This window comes from Clavelina lepadiformis, chromosome 9 (genome assembly GCF_947623445.1).
Source record: "Clavelina lepadiformis chromosome 9, kaClaLepa1.1, whole genome shotgun sequence".
Classification (NCBI taxonomy): Eukaryota; Metazoa; Chordata; class Ascidiacea; order Aplousobranchia; family Clavelinidae; genus Clavelina; species Clavelina lepadiformis.
In genome coordinates this window covers 15438751-15461315 of record NC_135248.1, presented here as the reverse complement: position 1 = coordinate 15461315, position 22565 = coordinate 15438751, and the positions used below count along the sequence as shown (strand labels likewise).

General features: G+C 40.1%; 2 protein-coding genes and 1 long non-coding RNA gene across 3 annotated transcripts; 1 reads left to right on the top strand and 2 right to left on the bottom strand.

Annotated features, from left to right (window-relative positions):
- The first annotated feature begins 6692 nt into the window (after positions 1 to 6692).
- Positions 6693 to 11634, top strand: LOC143470408 (ras-GEF domain-containing family member 1B-like). The gene is made up of 9 exons (XM_076968522.1): positions 6693 to 7382; positions 8122 to 8211; positions 8288 to 9064; positions 9188 to 9409; positions 9498 to 9638; positions 9750 to 9932; positions 10049 to 10435; positions 10537 to 10660; positions 10789 to 11634. Exons 1-9 carry the CDS (start codon positions 7311 to 7313, stop codon positions 10923 to 10925), a joined length of 2133 nt encoding a protein of 710 aa, XP_076824637.1. The 5' UTR covers positions 6693 to 7310; the 3' UTR covers positions 10926 to 11634.
- A 2172-nt stretch (positions 11635 to 13806) lies between these two features.
- On the bottom strand, positions 13807 to 17488 carry LOC143471019 (uncharacterized). The gene is made up of 5 exons (XR_013119460.1): positions 17012 to 17488; positions 16439 to 16591; positions 16146 to 16296; positions 14797 to 14895; positions 13807 to 14722 (listed from the first exon to the last, which is right to left on the bottom strand). It is a non-coding gene; the product is annotated as an uncharacterized LOC143471019 (long non-coding RNA).
- A 1918-nt stretch (positions 17489 to 19406) lies between these two features.
- Positions 19407 to 22441, bottom strand: LOC143471152 (haloacid dehalogenase-like hydrolase domain-containing protein 3). Its single transcript, XM_076969530.1, has 2 exons — positions 21920 to 22441; positions 19407 to 20222 (listed from the first exon to the last, which is right to left on the bottom strand). Exons 1-2 carry the CDS (start codon positions 22413 to 22415, stop codon positions 19888 to 19890), a joined length of 831 nt encoding a protein of 276 aa, XP_076825645.1. The 5' UTR covers positions 22416 to 22441; the 3' UTR covers positions 19407 to 19887.
- Between the last annotated feature and the right edge of the window lie 124 nt (positions 22442 to 22565).

Sequence of the window (22565 nt, the reverse complement as noted above, 5' to 3'; positions counted from 1 at the left end):
TCAACCGGATCAGATCTCATTGATTTTTAAAGATTGGATCTGCTAATTACATAAACATCGCATAAACAATTGTATTAACCCGAAAAATGTTCGTTCAAAAGGTCAGATGTAGCCAGGATATGATCAGGTCACTAACCCCGTGTTAACTAAGTCTCCATCACACGACCTGTTAACGTATTAAAACTAAACAATACTAAACGTGTTTTAAACTTTTGACTATTTCGCACTTAATGACCTAATTTGACATAATAATAGCGACATTCTACCTCAATAAAAATAAAAGAGTGCCCCAGCTAAGTTGTCCTCTTCGTGGGTCAATTTTAGTTCACCCAGTTGCATCAATGTACACTATAAGGTCTGTGTGACGTCACAACTCTTAAGTTTCAACAAATAATGGCACGATTTTGCGTAAAATTCGTCTTGACCAAATGTGGCAGTCAATAATAATAGGGTCTCAGCTGTCTTGTAACTACAGATAGTTGCTACGTAGCGCGATGGCGGCTGAGACAAGAAGAAATCAACAATTGCGCGACTATTTGTTGTCGTCACCTTCAAACAATGTCTTTTGTTTAAAACGCTAATTACCGCGTAAAAAGTTAATTTAAAATGCAATTATTTTGTTTTTTCACTTTAGATCTGTTGTCGCCGAATTTCGTCAGATCTGCTCTTCAAATATCACGTGATCATTGGCATTTATGTGGTTTGTTACGTCACAGTAATTTTCTTGCTTGGAAAACTCATAAAAGTTTTAATAAGACCTTTATTACATTATTTTCTCCCATTTCAATTTGGCAAAAACCCCAAATTTAACAAAATTGCATTTGTGGGATTCTTAACACAGCGTGACATCACAATATTTGTTTGTGATCAGGTGCCACGTAAGATTGGTGTCAAATCAATGAAACAAGCGATTCCGTGACTATCACTGAACACGGGCTCTGCTCTAAAGTAGCTATTGTAGTTAAAAAGATTATTTTAAGTTTTATTTTTCAAAATTAATCATCACAAATTGAAGCCGGCCGTAAACGAACCTGCCAAGATATAATCTGTCGCTGCCCTATCTAATATTCCATGTAATTTATCGACGTAATTCGAACTTTTTCGCGGGCGGATGCGGCTCCAATTCCCGTCAATCAAGACTCCCTTATTAAACCAGGCGACATGTTGACTGTATATTAGATTACTTCGGTCACGTGGCCGGATTAGAAGCTTGTTACGTCAGATGATCGCTGATTTGTTTTTACACAAATCGCTTATGACGTATACACACACACACACACACACACTACGTTGATGTATTTCGCGGTACAGTATATAGTTGTTGCTAAACTTGGGCCGGATTTTAGAAGAATGATGCAATTGTACCTCCAAATACGACGAGCTAGGTTGGTCTTTGTTTATTGTTCTATCCATTGGTGATGGTTTGAGGGAATATTTAACGATGAGGCGTCTTCGCCAATTTTATAGGCAGTCCATGTGAATCAGGTTTAGTTGATATTAGTTAATACCGCCGTTACGTCACGCATAGCAACATTGTGACGATAAAGGCGACAAAACACGTAGATGAAGGTGTTCGTGGATTTAACTCAAATATTGTTGAACAACACACGTCGGATAGAAGTTAGGCAGTCGATGCCCCATTGTCACGTCATTGGCGTGTATGGACTTGCGCAAATGCTCTGTAATAGCTCCATAGAAATTAAACGATTATTTACTGGCGACCAACCCTTCTACCTGGCATTTCTCAGTAAATTGTGACGCTATAAATTTCTTACAGCCGTCGTATATCTTGTTTAAATTTAAGGCTGGGCAAGGCTCAAATACAATAGCCTTTACCAGGCGGAACCGGCTTGAACCGGTTTTTCACGACGCAGATATAACACTATATGCCCATAAGCAAATAACTTCTTTGTTTGCGTGACGTGGCGTTAAACATTAACCATGGCGCCTGATCAAGCCAACAACAAAGGCAAACGCAGGTGCAAAGGACGATGCGTATCGCTGTGTGCATCACGTAGCAATCCAGCAGCCTTGACCTGGTGCACTTTCACCATCGCCGCAACGTCGCAAGCACCGCCATTGTCCTACCGTGGGACTTAATCAACGCGGTTTGTATTATTCTGCTAATTATCGTCTGCAGCCCGGGACCTGCTCTATGACGTAGTGGACAGGTGCGTCTGTTGCTTCATAAGAGCGCTGAGTGAGACGATACCTGATGTATTCTTGCTCTGGCTTCGAACCGTGACAAAAACCTTTATGATCAAACAATGGGGCGTGACATTAGATATCATATTGCTGATGATTATCACGTGATTTGAGCTGAAGATATCGTTTTTACGGGTCAACCGGAACGACAAAGAATTTTAATACGAAGCCTGGACATCTTGTAGCCCCAGTATAGTCCCTGTCCCATAGACCACTGTATAAGGGGAGCGAAAAGCTCATTCGAACGTCATTACACTTAACAGTTGTGGAAACGCGATGATTCCGCCGCTTAGTCAAAACATACTTGGCTGCTACAACAAAGCGTCTTGTTCATATATGACGTCATAATCATCACTTCGGTATTATTACGTGTGCATAATCGTCATATTATGGTAAATAGGTTTTTGCGAAAATATTAAATCGGCAACGGTTTCCGTAGATGTTACGCCGGTAGTTGAGGTGAGGAGAAAAGGTTCTGAGTCAAACCTTGCACGAATTATCCTTCTTATCTCATAAACACTGGAAGCGATAAGAAACATTTGTTAGATTAAGCTCCTGGCTCGCGAGTGACCAGTCTAATAATCTGGTCAACTCCACTCAAATAGAACCAACATGGTGTTGAATTTTTTGCGCCGACGAAACAACTTTAATTTCCAGTCTGGGACGACTCGGCATCAAAGAAATTCAATTTTTAAAATTGTCCAACTGGCGTTCACCATCCATTTATTATGACGACACAATCGTTGATTATTCGATTACCGAGCGTGTTAGCCAATTAGGGTAGGGCTGGTATGGTCGCATTTTACGCTTTTAAACGCGGTTGTCAAGAAAGGTGTCATTCAGTCATGAAATAAACCTTTCTAAGCTCTTTCATGATGGAAATATTGTTTGTTTAATTCGCTCCGCCCTGGATTCCATGTCAGGATAGCGCTGGTAGCGTCAAGAATCAAGTTCTTAAAATAGCAGCAGCCGCTTATAACAAACGCGCGGTGGGCGTGACAATGTTATTTCCATTCAAATACCATCCTAGGTTTAGTTAAAATAAGTTCTGTTATAAATATCACAAGACCGCTTACGTTACGGTCACTTCCTACCAGTCAACTGGTTTATATGGTGGTTAGCAACCAAAACCGTTGTTTATGACGACATAACGAAGCATTGTGACGCGAAAGATGTCGGGAAGTTGTCAAAATTAGGAAGGAACTCTGTGAGTGATCCAGTGACAATATTTACTTTCGTTTGGAGATTTTTATTCTGAAACCGACACATGTCGCTTTATGCTTCTCCTTTGACGTGAAGTGAATGTTTTCGCGCCTTCAGACAAGATTATGACGTCACAATCGAAATGATTTTCCCTAAGCTGTGATTTGTCGCCAGGTTAAAGAAGTTCTTTCCACTCGAAAAGCATTCAGATTTTTTAAATACGGAAAATCACCTCACAAGAGTTATTATGTCAAAGCATTTGCTGATCGTGTGCGAAGGACCGCGCAAAAACACGTTTAAAGACGTTGCTTTGACGTTCATTGACGTTAATAAACCTCAGTGATCTCTGTTTATTAAAATAACTTTTAATACTAGTTGCTTGCAACATGCCCGGTAGTAAACAGCTTGCAAGTTAAACAAAAATGAACTCGATCTATAAACCAGTGTTGTAAAATCTATTACATCCTTAAAACTGTGGCGTTTTAAAGAATTTTACGAGTCGAATTTCGCTGTAAAGGTGTTTTCGTGTTTGAGAGAAAGAGCACAAAAGGTTTTGTTTGTTGAGAAACCTCCGATTTCTAAAAATCTACTCACTACGAGTAAAACCGAAGCGAGCTGACAAAAGACAAACCCAACCAGCAATTTGACGTAGTAAAGGTCAGTCACGCTTCATTGAGTTTTAAGAGAGAAAAAAGTACGTGACGTCATGAAAAGAGAAAAACAAAGAAGAGAATGAGACAGTTGTAGGGGAGGAGTCGCCCGTTTTTCAATTTAACGAAGCGACCAGGTTTGAGTTGCTTTGCTGGTGCGAGGGCGTCAGGTAGATTCGTTGCTTGAAGATTATTCCTATGACTTGTACAGTTTATTGCTAAGTTAGCAAATGTTGTCAGTTACTTTGAAATGGAAACTTGCTGAGTCGTGTGCATTGTTCTAATCATTATGCACGCTGCAGTGTCATAAATAAATGGCCGTCAGGGAATTCCAGTACAAAGGCCAGTTTCGTTTGAAGTTGAGGAACCAAAGCTCATATGAAAATGACTCACAACATGCTGCAGCTGCGTAATAATTTTAAGGGTTTGATGCGATCCCCGACTAAAAACAGAATGCGAAATTTGCCAAGAAAGCGCAGTGGAAATTTTGTAGCTTTGTGTTTTAATCCGGTAATTCTTGTTTGTGCTTTTACGAACACGACTAAAGGATTAATTATTGGAGCATTTTCCTGTGATACAGCCCACCATACAGGCTGTGATATTGCAACGATGAGGTGGCTTAATTTCATCAAGGTGAGTTTCCAGTTGTTTGTCGCTGGTAATTTTCCTACCGCCCGCCTTAGGTAAAACTCGCAGTTAAAGATAGAATTATGATTACTGACTCATGCGTACAAGAGTTTAACAATTTTGGGTAAAGCTCGCTATATTTCCATAACTATATTTGTGCGTGGTGACGTCACTTAATTGGAAGCAAACCGACAAGGTGTGCTTTTAAATGTGACGTCACGTCATGTTGTCGATTACGTTTTAGGCGCGAGTGATGATTTAGAGCAGAATATTGGGGTCCATTAAAACCTGTGTAATATGATAATGAACACTTTATTGTCTGAAGACTTAAAATTTATGTCCTTTGTTTGGTTTTATATTAAATTGTCTTATTACGCGCTACCATTGCTACATATCGATGTCCACGCCATGTTGGGATGCAGGTTATGGTTACTTCGTGGTTCTCAATCTATTTATGGCGGGTTACCTATCTGACGTACCCCATTAAAAATTAATGTACTTTGACCGATGCCGGGTTGTTTACGCAACAATGCTCTTTCCATTATGTTTGCGCATGCGCAGTTTGCAGTCATAAATTAAACATGTGGAGTGTTTGATTTGGTGCACCGCGCACTGGCAGCGAATATCGTGACATTTTCGAATGTAACCGGCGATATGTTTAACGTTTTCCCCGAAGTCGATATTAAATGCTGAAGCTAATTAAGGGATTTACCGATAATATAATGCGATACGCGCTTTTAATGGTGTGCTTTGCATATTATTGATAATTATGTGACGTATCACTGAAATTTGAAATTTACAACAGAGCTTTTTCTTGTTTTCATTTTGTTGGCAGTGGCTCTAACAATAGCGCATGGATCATGCCATTTAACAGCTAAAAACAGCTCCTGACAAACAACTATATTTTTATGTCGCTATTTACAGCCGCAACTGCTTTAGACGCTCTTGGCAACGAAATGAGAGAAGAAATGTTATTTTTATTGCAAGTTTCTTGTTATCGGTTGAAAGTGAAAGTGCTATTAGAAGCGATGTTGTGTTTATGCTTCTATGGATGTTTTCGCTTTCAATGTAGATGGTAAAGATGGTTGCTGGGTGTAAAAACGTGTTGCGGCAGGCCCAGTTTAATCTGTGACTGCATCTCGAAATGATAAAATATAAAGCGGTGTTGAACAGTTAAACAGTTAAAGCTTTGAACAACAATCATGGCACCGTCGGTTTCGAGTGTTTTCGAACCCACTCGTCTCCATATGATGATGGTTTGCGTCAGCTTCGGTGTCTGCTTAGCTCCAAACTTCTAGTCCATCTGTAATCGCTGTTTACTCGCGCGTTGAATAAATGTATTTGGCGAAGTACATTGCGTTGTGGCAGCAGATATTGATCGTATGGTTTACAATGTACAACACTGTTGAAGTGAAGGCATCAGGTTAACCTTTAATGGCGCAGTTGACGCTGATATTTTGTGACGCCGTTTCACATGCAGTCGTTATATTTGGCCTGTGATAGCATCATGTTTGTGCCACGAAGCCGACACTTTGTTGCAGTTGAGCACCTTATAGGGCAAGTGCATGCGATTCACACGCTGCAAGTGCTCGAATGTTAAGTTTTCTCCTTTCAACGCGGTAATAGGTTGGAAAGATGCATGAATTGGGCGCCACCGGGCCGGCTTGTTGGTCGTGTGAAATTTCGATGTTCGATCTAAATTTGGATGAGGGGCTTCATATAAATGGCGGCCGCATATCGCTACCTGGGTATTTGCAACAACTGTGCTTAGATGAAGGCGCTGAAGGGTTATAGAACGGGTTAAATTATTTACTTCTGGGCATGAATCTCAAGGTCCCAATCTGTGATGTCAGTCTCACTGTACGCTGCTGTAGCGTTTACCCAAGTTCCAATCTTGAGTGCTGGAAATCTTCAAAACATTAACTACGATTTCTAAGCGTAGTCGTTTAGTCTGTCAACGCAGTCGAATCAAAACTACCGCCGATATACGTTATTGTTACATCATAATCGTTAGTCGGCTCTATTAGATTAACCTTTGACTTAATCGCAGAAGTTAGATTATGACATCCGGCATATGCAGTTGCTGCTATTTTCAAAGCTTGCGTCATCAATCCAACGGATCTATGTCTATCAGTTGAACAAGACCGCAAGCGCGCCTGCTCTGTGACGTCACAATGCCCTTCTATCTGCCATCGACAGTTCTGATAGTATTTGTTTATGCCAAAGTCAATCTTGCAGGGTTGACGCTGAGAGAAAGCAATTAGCGAGGCCCGGAGCCGACTCGTGCGTCACGCGGCTCCGCTTGAACGCATTTCGGGTAAAATTTCTGGCACCACTCGGAGCAATTTTTAAAAGAAAAGCGAGATCGCTTTTTTCTCAAGTCGACGAGGTTTCATTTGAGAAGTTAAACGTCTTGTGCTCTTAGATGGTTTACGACTTGTGCGAGTGCAGGCGCGACCTGGATAAAGTAGAGAATTAGGCAGCCAGGCCAAGACTTGAAGTCAGGTGTAATTTACTTCGAGAGATTGATATTGGATTTAATTGAAAATCAATGGATTTCGGATTATACTTAATTCTTTTCTGATTTACTTAGATTGACTCAAGGTAAAACGAGCCCACTACTTTATGTTAAATTGGAAGTATTTTGTCAAATTAACGGATTTATATCGAAAGACGGACAAGATTTCTTCGAAAACGGTAAGTTTAAATTTTGTTTTTGAAACAAAATAATCTTTAATGTTCAAATTAATTTCTGCTGAGTCGTCGTCGCTGTACTTTTAACAATAATCTGGTGACGTAACAATAATCTGGTGACGTGTAGTTGCGTCAACTTCGACACTGAGTTGAATTCGATTTTGTGGTAGATTTGCTTTAACAGGAGACCAAGGTCATAAAATTAGATTCTAAAAGAACTTTTTCATTCTTAATTAAATCGGTTTGTGGTTTTCGTTCGAACATGACGTGGAATTTACGAATAAAACAACTTGAACTTGCAGTTGTTTAAACACAGAAACATGAACTTGCGCAGATCTTCGCTCACGATATGAGAAATAGTTGAAAAAGAGTGAGACGCGTGATAACGTGGCACCCGGGGGCGTTATAAGTTTTAAGTCGAGCTCTGAACGACAGGTTGTCCCATTATTTGCGGTCAATGTTGTTCAGATAAATTCTCGCCTGTTTGTTTTACAAAGACTTAACTTGTCGCTCGAGGCGATTTTTGCCAACAATAAACCGCAAACTTTCCCGAGTTCTTCCTCCTCTGTATGCGCTTGATACAATTACAGTTGACGTTTTAAACGTTACCTTGACCTGCCGTTGAACAAAGGTTACTTGGTTCACCCTGCCCCTGTCATTTAATCGGATCGAACCCTGTTTAAATGATAAACAGCAACGAAGGTTTTCAATTTTTTTAAAACCGAATTTTTGTGTTTTCCAGATTAGAAAGAAATCAGCAGTAATGGAGGAAACAATGCGACAAGAAGCTCTCTTGCGCCATCTGCTGAATGAAAAAACCACCAAAGCTGATGTAGGTTGAGTATGAAAAGATATTATAAGGTCGTTGAGTACGTTGACAGATTTTCATTGTAGGTTTATTTCTTCAGAATAAATTCATCTATTCATTTCTACTCGGATCTCGGCTCTTCTTATCGCCGCATCAGCTCTTGACTGACTTGCACCGGCTTTCCAACGAAGCGAACGATCAGAAAAATCGCCGCTCGTTTTCCGGAAAAATGTGCACTAAATGCCGCGAAATGCACTCCAAAAGCCGTGATGAACCCAAAGCAACAGTCGTGGCACCGCTGCCAAATGCGACCGCCATCAACAATTCAGCACAGAAGGGCACCGACTTCCGCGCGGGAGCGGCCAAGTACAGATCAAGCGCCTACATTACCATCAACGCATCCCCATCAACTTCCAATAACATGGTCATGGATGGTGAGGAGACGATCCGAAGAAGACGGAGAGGACGGAAGAGGAACCAGGAAGAACAAGGCTCTTCCTCACCTGTGCGACCCCGGGTGCTGGAAAACTTGCTGGCCGCCGACAGATCATCGACCGTGTCGCGGGATTCCGGCATCTTATCTGCCGTGCTCGACTGGGAAGAGCTCGATAACGCAAACAACAACTCTAACAGCCGGAAGGCGGCGGAGAGGGCCGGACTAAATATCAACGACAGCGGACTTCTCCTGGATGAGGATCCCGCAGACGCGTGCAAAATGTGCGCGATCATCTCGGCAAGGTCCCAGTCAATGTCGCACAAGCGGCAGTTGGTCCATGTCCTCCACGAGTGGGTCAAACATTTTCCCGCCGATTTTAGAAACAAGAAGAACATGTGGACTTTAAATGACGTCATAAAGAGTTGTCAAAGCGAAAATGAGGTAAGTTTCTGTTGCCAGCAACAGTAGGTTGCGACCTATACCGTGTATGTCGATAGGTTATTGTGAACGTGACGTAATAAAAGCTCAACGGAATTTTTACAACTCTTTGTTTCCCGCCGACAGGAACTTTCCGGCCAATGTACCCAAGTGATCGACTGCATATCACGTCGCACGGCGGCGCAGGAGAGCTACGAGCAACAGCTGAGCGGATCCGAGAGCGATAATTGGTTGAAAGAAAGCTCCAAATACCCGAAAACGCGCGACTGGATGGTCAACTTGGTGTTGATCCTTAAAGACGCCACAGATGTTAACGCCATGGCGCAGCAGCTCTGCCTCATCGAAATGGTAAGCGCCAGTGGCGAGTCATTCAGACGTCGCATAAGTACTTGAGTTCGTTGATGCACATCGCGATAACAGCATCATCTCTTCATAGGACTTTCTAAGGCATGTGGGAGCCGAGGAATTCCTCCAGATGTTCACAGCTGATGGTGATGAGGATGTCAGAACAAACCTGGGCGCCTGTGTCAGGTGGTTCAACAGACTGAGCCACCTAGTTGGCACCGTCATATGCCAGGTCAGTTGCAGACGACGCCATGGCAACAAACGATGATAGTTGATGCGCCGTTTTATTCATTTTTAAGATTTTGGAATATTTTTACTTTAACGTTCGACTTTTTTAACGCAGTGTCGGAAGCGTAAACACAGTCGTCACGTGATCACTTTCTTCGCGCGCGTCGCCGACAGATGCTTCGAGTTGTCCAACTTCAACTCAGCGATGGCGATCCTGACCGGACTCAGTCTGGGACCGGTGACGAGACTGAAGAGGACTTGGAGCAAATTGCTTCTGTCTGAGCTCCACCACTTGCAGGTGAGCATAAGACGTATTAAGATGTTCTTAAACAACATCATCACAACAAGAGATTTCGCGGTCATTTGTGCGATAAATTTGCAACGACAAATTGTGAACAAGCTTTTACTTTTCAGACCGTTTTTGACCCGACCAATAACTTCCAGAAATACCGAACCATCTACAGCAGCAGGATAGAAAAGCTCCATTCTTCTTCTTCTCCTGCGGACTCTAAAGAAGAAAATCGCTACTCTATCATCTCCCAGCGCTCGATCGCCTCTGTGACGTCAACGTCGTCACAACAGGGCGACTCCGGGATCGAATGCGATCACGAGACCTCCCCCGACTCCACATCCCCTCCGAGTTTCGCCGCATCCTCCAAGAAGCATTTCGCCTTCGAGCAGGGTGCTGCTCTGCCGCAAGATGGCGTTATGGTGCCCTTCCTGGTGCTGCTGGTCAAAGACGTTTACTTCCTGAACCACGCCATTCCCACGATCGATGAAGCCGGAAACGTGAACGTGGAGGTAAGTTGCTTGCGACATCTGCTGGTTCATAAAATTTTCATGATTTCTATTTCGCTTGAAGTTAAAGAATCGCCCGATTTTAATCAATTCTTGTTGAACAGAAATTACGAAATTTGGCGAACATTTTGTCGCCGCTTGAGGAGTGGAAAACCATGACGTCATCGTATCACAAGCATGACGAAATGCAAGACTTTCTGCTCCGGTCCCCGGTGCAAGATGACGCAGGTGATTACATCATTAGTGCTTGCATAAAATCTTCTGTGATTAATTCCACTGCTCGCAATCGTCCAGGAACGAACTCCTAAGTTCTTAATTTCATTTAAAAATTAACTGGAGCGTTCTTAATCTCGCAGACTTGTATCTTCTCTCCTACAAACGAGAGGCCCCGACCAACCGGTTCGAGAAGCAGCAGTTGAAGTGTTTGCGCGCGGAACGCGATTTAAAGAAGAAGAATGACTCTGGAACAAGCAGAAGAAGGAAAACTGTTTGAAGCGGAAGAACTTTTGACTCATGCAGTCTATACTGCATTGCGCGATGAGTGAAGAGTAAATCGAATGATCATTGCATTATGCCCCTCACACAGCGACTGATTGTTTGCGATTGTTTCGTTTTCAAAACTTTTCCAGACATATTTTCGAAACGTTAAAATTTTTCGTTCGTAGATTTTTTCTATGACGTCACAAAGTATATTCAAGCATTGTCCAATCATGTTTTACGTCATAATCGTGTGTATGACGTATTGCAGTTGATAGCATAATAACGACGAACGATTCGTATATTGAAGTAGATAATAAGCGTTTTAGAGCAAGACTGTGCGCGCGCTTTCGTGAGCATATCAATTTAGAAGTTTTTCTATTTTTTGATTTTTGACCTCATTTGAAGTAGGATTTATTTAGCTTCCAGTTTTCTGCTTTTTTGTGCTTTTCGATGAAACGTTCCTTACTTTTTCTTTCGAAAATCGAAGCCTTATAGGCCAGCTGTAAATTCTGATATTTTTGTACCAACTTATATACTTTTTTTTAACTGCCACTTTTGCGTTTTTTGCTTTTTATGACGTATTTGTTTGTGTGTTGATGTCACAATCACATGATGCCGTGAAAAGTTCTCTAAAATTGTTTCGAAAATTTGTTGTCGTTCGAATAACGCACTGTTGAAACTTGGCTTTTGCTTCCAAAAAAATAAAGGTGATATTCAAAGCAGAGTTTTGTGACGAGTTTTACTTCTAAGGCTGCTCCTTCACCGCAGTTGTTGATCTTTGGGGCAACTTCAAGGAAACCGACAAATATATTTTAAGGAGCCGTCAAACACCAAAAAATGCCATAAATCTTTGTTTTATTATTACAGTAAATTTACTAAGAGACTGATTACTCGAAAAATCCTCCATGGGGCTCTCTGAAATTTTGCATGTCAATCTAGTATTCTTTGAACTACCATTCCATAAAATGCCATTAAAAACCATGATTCATGTGTACGGTATGTGGTTGCCAAAGTTAAATTTTATGCATTGTTAGCTTTCTTGCACTTATGTTTTCTTTAATCAACTGGATACTTTGTAAAGAAACATTCAGAAATTTCCAGTTTGAGAATATCATCTTCAACAAGCATATTGCAAACTTTTAATATTAAGTGTTTATCTATTATGTGATGAAATATTGCTTGTTTCACTTTCAATAAATGTCTTAAAACTGTTGTCTTTTCATAACATTCAATAATTCCATTTGGTGCCATTGCTCAGAAGGAGATTTGGGGTAGCTTAACTGTTTTAGGTGCAGGAAGATGTAGGCTAATTAAAAATGCACGCGTTTTAGGAATTTTGCAGGAGAGAAAGAATTCAAGTCGAGTTAAAATGAAAAGTTGGATTAAAACTATATAGGTGGTGTTTGTATTGTACAACAACGATTTGCGGCTCTAGGAAATCTTTCATCACTTATCTGACTGTTCCAACACAAAGCAGCTTGGTGTAGTGGCAAGGAAGCAGTTTTATAAACTATACGTTCTAGATTCGAAACCCACTGCTTGCAATTGGCGATTGAGTCCGAATAATTTGGAATCGTATGGATAGGATCATCTGTTACATTTGTCATAAGGCAGCTTGAAGTTTTAACTGGAGCAATCGTCGTACTCTTGTGGCCTCATCTTGTGCGCCAGGATGAAATTTCAAGTCCCAGTCACTTCTCCTTCAACGTCCTTCTAATTGAAACGTGCTTAGTTAAAATACTGGTGCAGGCCAGTACGTCAATAAAATAGGCTCTCCAGCCAGTAGGCCGAATTAGTTCATGACGGACAAAGCAAGACTTCAAAAAGAGCTTCCACTAATTTAAAAAAAATAACTTAAGTGTTTGCTCGATTCATATAAGATAATAACTCCCGGGTGGTTGGGAGTCTGCCCTGGCTTGGTGGAAATGACAGCGATCGACAAACGATAGGTTGCTTGTTCAGACCAGCGAGATGCCAAGACGATCTCCACCACTCAGGCCAGTCCAAGAGGAGTAAGCCGGGATACGGCCGCGAAGCGGCCGCGATCTCCACTACCCAGTGCCAGTCCTAGTGTCTAAAAGCCGCGAAGCGGCCGGTCGAGGCACGAAGCGCGAAGCGCGGAGTGCCGAGTAAATTACTTTTTGCTTAAAAAAAGTAGATAGAAGTCGGCAAAGAATCGAGCCTACTAAGTCTTTTTTGTATTTTCATAGTATTGTTTATACTGTATTTGTAAGTTCTCGTATTTTTAAGTTCTACGTGTTTGTATTGTCCTGTAACTCGTTCAGTCACATTCTTCTTGCTCCGGGCAGGAGGAAGCTCTGGGAGGCTGACGGGACGCTCTTAGTTTGAGGATTGGCGATGACCTTACATCTGTCATATATACAAGTACGGTCAGAAAAGCTCAAACTAGCAAGCGTACAGATAAATTATTTCATAGTTACTTGCCAATGCTGCCATCATCCGCGAATTTTAAGTCTTGAGTAAGAATCGTTCCACAACTTCCGCCACAACGTGCTGTAGGTGCGTCATGGACCGTTAGAAATTGGAATCAAATCGAATGAGACTCCAATGGGAATCGAACCGTCAACGTCAACCACAAACTCCTTGCTTACGCTTCAACGTAAGTGACTATCGTACCGGTGGTAAAACGGTTGGTAATTTACATAAATACATAGCAATTTTTAAAAAATTAGGTGCTTTCCCTACATTTAGGACTTTCGGACAAATTAGATGCTTAGTCTACTTCTAGGACTTGTCTAAAAGTAAGATGCTATTCCGTGGTTACGTGATCAATCAGAGTTCTCTTAAGAGTTTTCCAACTTTCATTTCCTACTACTGTACTAATTAGGTACTTTCCCATTTTACAGCAGTCACGGGTAAGAAGATCATCTTGGTAAGAAAGTTCGCATTTTATTCCCAACACAAAACACTCACTGGTATTTCAAACAAAACAAAAAAACTAAAATAAAAGGAACATGCGCTTTTTTAAGTAAGCTTGAAAATCAGTAAAAATTTAAAGGCACCAGTACTCACGCACCCAGGCCATAATGTAGCGGAGACACAAGAATAATCAATACACAAATACAAGGCAGGTTAAGCATCAACACCAGCTCATTTGAAAAAGTCTGATAACGATCGAGTTGGAGTTTTCTTAGCAAGCAACTTCACTCCAAGTCTCGGTCGTCGATAAAAGAAGAGTAAAATGAGACTGTAGCGGAGATGGTCTTCTGCCGCTGTTAATCTTTTATCCAAATTGGGGTTCAAATTCATGAACCTTGTCACCCATACCGAACAGGCTCTGGGGCAGAAGAGTGCTCTACACTGATCTTTGCTTGGTGATGGTTTGGAGCTTTGGGTCGCGTTTTGACAAGATTTTATACGGTAGAAAGTCCATATTCATTGCGTCATTTTCTTTCACCTTTGTTGCATGTTCAGTGTTTCCCATGCTGTCTTGGGCCAGGCCTCGTAGTTCGGCCAAGACTGGATAACAAGCAGCTGGTAGTAAGGATTCAAATATTGCTACAAATTATCAACAAGTGGGACTCCCCCTATCATGAGGAGACCGGTGTGAAGTAGGGCTATGAGTTATGACTCAAGCCAAATGGTTGATAAAACAGTTGACATCTGAAATTAGGTTTTGTTGTTTAACAGAGCCAGTATGTCCAATTTGCATTTGGTATTTTCTCTTTTCGTGAACAAGTTTTTCTTTCTGCGATGAATCGCACAAAGCTCTCAACTGGAATAAATCATCATCCTTTCTGGTTTCCCCTCTGAATAAACTTCTCGGAACTCCACAACATCTTCGACGATCTGGTTAAAATAAAATCATAGCTAATTTAGTACAGGAAAAAAATCTTCCCCAAGATAACCATGAAAGCATCTACCGCTCCACAAGTAGTAGTATTCTGTCAGTGCCGTCAGTACTCCACAAGTGACGAGCTGATTCTTGCAAGGAAACCATGTTTTCAATCACTACCACGTACCTGGCGACAACAAATCGATTGGATGGTAATATAAAACAACTTACTGCACAATAAGTAACTACTGTATTTGATGGTGTGTAGCGTTTGGTATTTCCTAAAAAAAATGATTTCACGGTGATTAAGCCACGGTGATGGTGATCAATGTGAAAATCAAAATAAAAGACCATTTTCTTTAGCATTCATGGAAGCATTGAATAAAATGTGGAAACAAAATCACCTTATAAGCTACAGTTATGTTGTGAAGCTAACACATCTTCCTTACTTAAAATCCTTAAATGCAAGCAGTAATTGCTCTATCTAGTTTCTAAATCTAGGTTCATGTTCAGTTTGTGGCAACGGTGCAAGTCCAGAAAACTCAAAGCCTTCTGGTAAACTGACCAACAGAAAAGTTTTTAGTGTTTTAGTAAATATACTACTTCATATACAGTTAATATACTATTGGTGTTACTGTTTTAGTAATAATTTAGTCAAAGTATGTTTGTGTCTGGCTGCTATGTTATTGCTAGTGAGAAATATAAAATTGAAATTTGTAGAATTTATTTATTTTCACTTATGATGCCCAACTGTGGGCGAATGATATTTGTGTTTTAACATGCCAATATGCGAGTTAATTCTGGTTTTACATTATGTTCTAGTTTAAAAGTGCCGGACTGTTGACAAGTGATCGCATGTAATTTACCGACCACTGTAAAGCTGATCAAATGTTCATTTAAGACTTTATTCCAACAAACTTGGATATGTAATTGCACTGAAATTACCTCTTCGAAGTCCTGATGATTGTTTGTAAAAACCCAAGTGATAACTCGAGAAAAAAGTGATTATTGTTGCAAAACCAATTATAACAATATGTATAACTAATAACATAAAACTCAACTCAGCCAAACTGGACCAAATATCACATGATCTGCAAAATGGTAAGAAAATTTTTTCGGCAAAACTTGCAACTGTCTACAGTAAGACCTTGTTAATTCAAACCCTAAATAACCGGTATCCCCGGCTATCCGACACAAAACTACCAGGAATATTTCTTTCTATGCATTTTACCCCTTTCATACGAATACCCCGCTGTCCAACTCTGACACAGAAGATTCGGAAAATGTGAAAAATCAATAGAAAAAATCTCATTGTTTCCAGATTGTAAAGTGCAGAGCGAAAAAATGGTTGCAAATGCAAGTTTTTGAACGTTTGTAGCAGACGACAGAAACAATAGCCAATTAATTATCTATGCATGATAAAAGCAACATTCTCACTGGCGATTGTGTAAAATCCTTGAGCGTCAAGTACTGTAGCCCTACAGTCAAAGTTCAGCAGCATGGCCTACATTGACCATGATTCTGATTATCCAGATATCTCAACGAGATTCTGCGGCGATGCAAAGTGGTCCGGGTTAACGAGGTCTGACTGTATTACAAAATTAACGTAAGCATTGGCAATAAATTTCTGCGCTTACTGGCATTTCAGGTGCTCCAGAATATATTGCACACAGCCATTTACACTAATTTTTTTATTGTAAAAACCAAAACCCAAATTCTACATTTAAGACCTGCATTGGTGGAAGAGATGTGGAATTTGAATTTTCTCGAGTCTCAAGGTCTCCTGCTGTTGCTGATAATTCTTCACCGTGAGTTGATCTGTGTGGGATCTTCATTGTTAAGAACCAGGAAGAAACCAGATAATCTCCTCCTGGTTTCAGATGCTTCATAAAGTAAATTTAAACGAACAGTGTAAGAGTTGTGACAAAAGTAATAAAATACTTGCATTGAAATGGCTACTCGCAAGCAATTGTTCATGTATTTATAATTCCTGCATTTGTTGTCCTGCCGGCTACCTTATGCTAAATTACTGCGTGGTTGGATAATGTTATCTTCAGACTGGGGAAAGTCTTTGCACCACTTAAGCCCGGCGATGGTTCTCCATTGTGTTGAGCAACCAATAACAGGTTGTTCAAATGTACTTAAATCACAGAGTTATGCGTGGAATGTGGCACAATATACGGTGTCGTTGAGCGATTGTTGGAATTCATACATACAAACGAATTGTGATAGAGGTTTTAAAATACTTGCATTGAAATGGATAGTTGCAAGCAAGTGTTAAATGGCGCCGAAATGCTTCATACTTTTCTACAACTTGTGATGTCGTTGTGGGTGTTTTCATACCAATGCTTCGTCACGTTGCTTTATGTGTTCAAGCTAATACAAGGCGAACGAGTCAGCTTAGTCAAAGCAAAACCAAAAAGATATTACGCTTGTAAAAACAAACAATACATTACAAAAGTAACTGAGAAAACTACATAAACTGTTAGTACTCTGAAAGCTATTTCTGGGACCTCTCTGTCTGCATCATCAAACAATGCAATAACGCTTTCCTGGGCTGTTACTATAGCATTTCTAGCACTAGCGAGACCTCGAGCATAATAATACACAACATCGAGCTTTCGTTTCCTTTGAACTGGGAGCAAAGTAAGTTACACTATATTGTAACTTATATTGTTTATATTTCCGATGTCTATGATTATTACAGGTTAACAAAATTCTATTTGTAGCGGTTTTTAGTGCTATCAAAATATTTTCAGCAACCAACCGTCTTTTTTGGAAAGTTTGAAGTACAGTATATAGTCATATATAGGGTTACCATAATTTCGTGGCCTAAAATCGGGACACTCTTTAGTGCCCACTAGCGGTTTTTAAAATGAGGTATAAACACATCATCTGTCAAATGGACGTCACTATACCATGCTTTGCCTATCGATTGTACAGTGTACACCGGAGGGGATTTTTGAACATAGTGTCGTGAATTCACTAGGCTATTGGGCCTTGCAATGCTTTATAATTTTCTTCAGCGAATATTCGCTCTTATCGTTTCAGACATGTTCTATATTTTGCAATATTGACCAAGATATAAGGCCTTCAGCTACTAGCCCAACTCCACTCATCTATGTATTAAATTACTGTATTGTATCCCAAATACAGCGCAGTATTGTCGTTATTGTGGTATTTTCCGGACATTTAAGCATATTTTAGCATTTCCCCCCGGACGCAGTTTGAACACTAAAATTCCGGACATGTCCGGGAAAATCCGGACGTATTGCAACCCTTTAGTAGTTGGCATACAAGCCAGGAACACAAGCTGGTAGTAGTTGGCATACAAGCCAGGAACAAAAGCTGGTAGTAGTTGACATACAAGCCAGGAACAAAAGCTGGTAGTAGTTGGCATACAAGCCAGGAACAAAAGCTGGTAGTAGTTGGCATACAAGCCAGGAACAAAAGCTGGTAGTAGTTGACATACAAGCCAGGAACAAAGGCTGGTAGTAATTGACATACAAGTCAGGAACACAAGCTGGTAGTAGTTGGCATACAAGCCAGGAACACAAGCTGGTAGTAGTTGGCATACAAGCCAGGAAAAAAAGCTGGTAGTAGTTGGCATACAAGCCAGGAACAAAAGCTGGTAGTAGTTGACATACAAGCCAGGAACAAAAGCTGGTAGTATTTGACATACAAGTCAGGAACACAATCTGGTAGTAGTTGGCATACAAGCGAGGTACAAAAGCAGGTAGTAGTTGGCATACAAGCCAGAAACAAAAGTTGGTAGTAGTTGGCATACAAGCGAGGAACACAAGCTGGTAATAGTTGACATACAAGCCAGGAACAAAAGCTGGTAGTAGTTGACATACAAGCGAGGAACAAAACCTGGTAGTAGTTGACATACATGTCAGGAACAAAAGCTGGTAGTAGTTGGCATGCAAGCTGAACTGCTTGCGTGGGCACAACACCATGGACGTTTTCTGAAATTGAAAAAATAAGATGCTTAAGCTAAATACTAATTTCAGTTAATAACTGTAAAATATACAAAACGGCTGATAATTCTTCACTGTGAGTTGATCTGGGATCTTCATTGTTAAGAACCAGGTAGAAACCAGATAATCTTCAACTGGCTTCAGATGCTTCATAAAGTAAATTTAAACGAACAGTGTAAGAATTGTGACAAAAGTAATAAAATACTTGCATTGAAATGGCTACTCGCAAGCAATTGTTCATGTATTTATAATTCCTGCATTTGTTGTCCTGCCGGCTACCTTATGCTAAATTACTGCGTGGTTGGATAATGTTATCTTCAGACTGGGGAAAGTCTTTGCACCACTTAAGCCCGGCGATGGTTCTCCATTGTGTTGAGCAACCAATAACAGGTTGTTCAAATGTACTTAAATCACAGAGTTATGCGTGGAATGTGGCACAATATACGGTGTCGTTGAGCGATTGTTGGAATTCATACAAATAAATATTTCAAGTTGTCATATAACTTTCTTAGCAGTGGCTGCTTGTCACAATTGTCATATCATCAGCTTGCTAGTCAACAGGATTAAAATGTTGTGCCACAAAATCAAAACTCTGTTCACGTCTTTTATTTCACGACATGATTTTAACAGAAAACTTCCTCAATGCTGTTGCATGTGTTATTGAAAATATATATAAAGCTGAAACTCTGCTTCAGGTTTAAAAGAATGAGAGAACCGAAACGTAGTATGAGATTTTATTACATAATAATGAGACAACAAACAAAACAAATAAAGACTTTTATTAAAACGAGAAATTATAACGTAACAAAATGATAAAAACACATCAGATGTGAACAATGCTTCAAAACAGATGCATGTCATTTGTAGATACAGCTGCTAAATTTAACGCTAACATCATACTTGCTAAATATTTCATATTTGCAAAGCAACATACAAACACCGCAACATAGGTAGTACATTACAACATCACAGTTAAATGCAACACTGCTTATATCGCAAAATATTCTCTGGTCGATATAATTCGCGTTGTAAAGAAATAAACAGTTTTCTATAAACCTTGCAGAGGTTGGTGAAGATTTGCCATTAAACTTCCACATAATATGCAACCGTGCACTTAAAAAATATTGACGGTATAAACTATGGCACAAGCAAGCTTGATAAATGTGATTGACCTGTTCATGCCACTCAAGTGGCCCGAATCATGCAGCGACACTTCGAAGTCTCACCAAAGTCTTCAACAAATCTTTTCCAGCCAATAAGTTCTTGATACAATGGCTGGGGTCCAGCTTCCCGCTTTGTTTATAAAAATCATCAGTGTCCAATAACAAAGCCTTGCAGCCGGCATTTTTAGCTCCCAAGTAATCTTTTTCGAAATTATCACCGATGTGGAGCATTTCTGGAAGTGTTATGCTTGTTAGTCTTGGTTTGGCAATTTTCCTGGATTGCTTCAAGGCGTGAACAAAAATGCGGTGATCAGGTTTTTCAAAGCCACAGTTGTGAGATGTGATGACAAAATCAATGTATTTCAACAAACCTTAAATGTAAATAATACCAATGTTTTAAAGCCGTCCAGATATTTCATACAAAAGTGATCACAGTTAATGGCAAAAACAGGCACTGATGCCATAAGATACAAGACCAAGTTGGCTACAAATTCAGTAAACTAGTACAGTAGTTAAGTCGTCCATCATTTAACTGTTAAAAATACCAGAATGTCAGTTTTCATGTGAACCTTAACTTCACTTCAATTTTAAAAAGTTGATGACTTTTATACTGCATGCCAAACACCGACACTGCAATGTTGTGAGATATAATGCCTATTAAGACTCACGCCTTCCTTCTTACATCACACTACAGCAGACATGTGCAACCAGCGGCCCGCCAGGTTGTTCCTTGCGGCCCGCGTGGTGCTAAGCAAAATGTTAGAAGTGTATACTAGCCATCACTCTTTGATGCGGTTTACATCAAAGCAAATGAAATTTTCGCGCGCTGTGTACAGTAATGTTGCGCTGAAGCTTTGTGATGTAAGAACGTAATTCTGTGAAAGAAAATATTCCAAAAGTTTGCAAATACCTGCAACAGCAAAAATCACATTAATCTGTGATTAAATTAACGCATGGCTGTTTCCTAATTAGTTAAATAATTTCCTAATTAATTAGTTAAATTGTTTCCAATTTAGTTTCCTCATCTTCCATCGACAATTATTCACAGTTTTTCAATAAACTGTCGCACAGGTGTGTCGTGGACTGCATTAAATCTGTTTCTTGACCACATAAACTACTTTCATAGGAAAATGATACCAATTCTTTTCTGAAAAAATTCATGCGGCCCACGTTATCATTTACAATTTTATATTTGGCCCTCCAGTGAAAAAGGTTGCACATGCCTGGACTACAGCTACTACTTCTTACATCACACTACAGCATTGTTCTTTTATGCAAATGATACAACAAACAAAAACAGTTTCAGGTACATATTTGTGATTGACGATGACGCCTTACAATCTTATACGAAAAATTGTGCATAAGCTACAGAAAATATTTGTTTAATCTTGTTATATCCTTTACTTTACATCTCTGTTTGTGGGGAAATGCAAAATGCTGACCATTATGGCAGGATGACATAATGGATTATGACTCAACAAATAACAAACAGGAAAAAGCAACAACGCCCAAGAGCTAAAAACCTACAAGGTCTGCAAATCAACTTGATGTTGGCAAGACAAGATGTCTATGCAAGGTTCACTCTCATTGGCTCGTCACTAAACTCATGGGCCCTGGAAAATCTTTTCCCTCTTAGTGGACCTATAGCTGGGCATATGCAGCCCTAATTGTCGAATGTGTAACTATAGAAGCATTTTTGTTGCTTACAAGTTATAAAATATCTTTCACGCGCCTGAGATATTTAAAAAAATATTTTAAAAATGCAAAAGTAACTCTTTACAACAGACAACAGTACAAATGTTGATCATGTTATTAGTATATATGGATGTTTGTAAGTTGAAAAAAGCTTGTATAAGTCGTATTATTGTCCGGGATGGAAAGCATGGCAGTTTTCAACAAGAAATTGTGGGTGGAGAAACAAAAATTTTGGCATAATGGCGTACACTGAAGGCCCAATTCTCTGTTTATTTATTAGTAAATCTGCCTGCGGAAAAAAGTTTGAGGTGGACGTTGATGAACCTTGTGAGTGCATAAGTGCCACACTTTCCACTATGCCTGTGGGGCCTACCTGTGTCATTTAGTGCTCCTTCAACGCGATCATCGTTGTTCGAGATTATTCCCATCAAGACATCGGAGCAATCGTGCTTCAGAAACCTAAGTAAAGGCAACGCACCATCTATAACACTCCACTTAAATCCACCATAAACGCTTTCAAAAGCTTTTTGTAGCTTGCTATCGCCTTCCACAATCTTCCAAAGTTGCAAATGCTTTTGACACTTGTCTTTGGACACAAATGCGTCAACTGACGTGATGCCAGCATGCATCAGCGTGTCGAGGAAGACAGAAGCCCACCACTGCTTCGGGCTGATGCCGCAGTTTCGGCCGAAATTCGGGTGCGCATATCCAAGTGTTTTGTAAGAATCTGAGAATGACTTTGTTATATTTTTCTCATCACAGTCAACTTTGAGGAATTCGCCAATCGCTGCAGCATATTGCTCGCCAACACTGGATAGGGGGCGTAAAAGTGTGTTCGTCACATCAAACGTAACCAGCCGAATCATCATTAGCTGATGCACCGATGACAAATTGATGAAATCATTGCTCTTGCTGTAACTAAGGGACTCTCCCTGTTTAAAAACTTTCATAGATATAGTACCTTGCATAACTTGTTTATTAAGCAGAAAAAAATTAACTATTTATTTAATATTGTTGTG

Bases quoted from the DNA above. Each gene is read 5' to 3' on its own strand.
- LOC143470408 (XM_076968522.1), top strand. From the start codon at position 7,311: ATGTTAAATTGGAAGTATTTTGTCAAATTAACGGATTTATATCGAAAG. The intron at 8,212-8,287 runs GTAGGTTGAGTA...TTATTTCTTCAG, and splicing joins AAAAAACCACCAAAGCTGAT to AATAAATTCATCTATTCATT. The intron at 10,661-10,788 runs GTGATTACATCA...TTAATCTCGCAG, and splicing joins CCCGGTGCAAGATGACGCAG to ACTTGTATCTTCTCTCCTAC.
- LOC143471152 (XM_076969530.1), bottom strand. From the start codon at position 22,415: ATGATGATTCGGCTGGTTACGTTTGATGTGACGAACACACTTTTACGC. The intron at 20,223-21,919 runs GTAGGCCCCACA...TTTACATTTAAG, and splicing joins AGGAGCACTAAATGACACAG to GTTTGTTGAAATACATTGAT.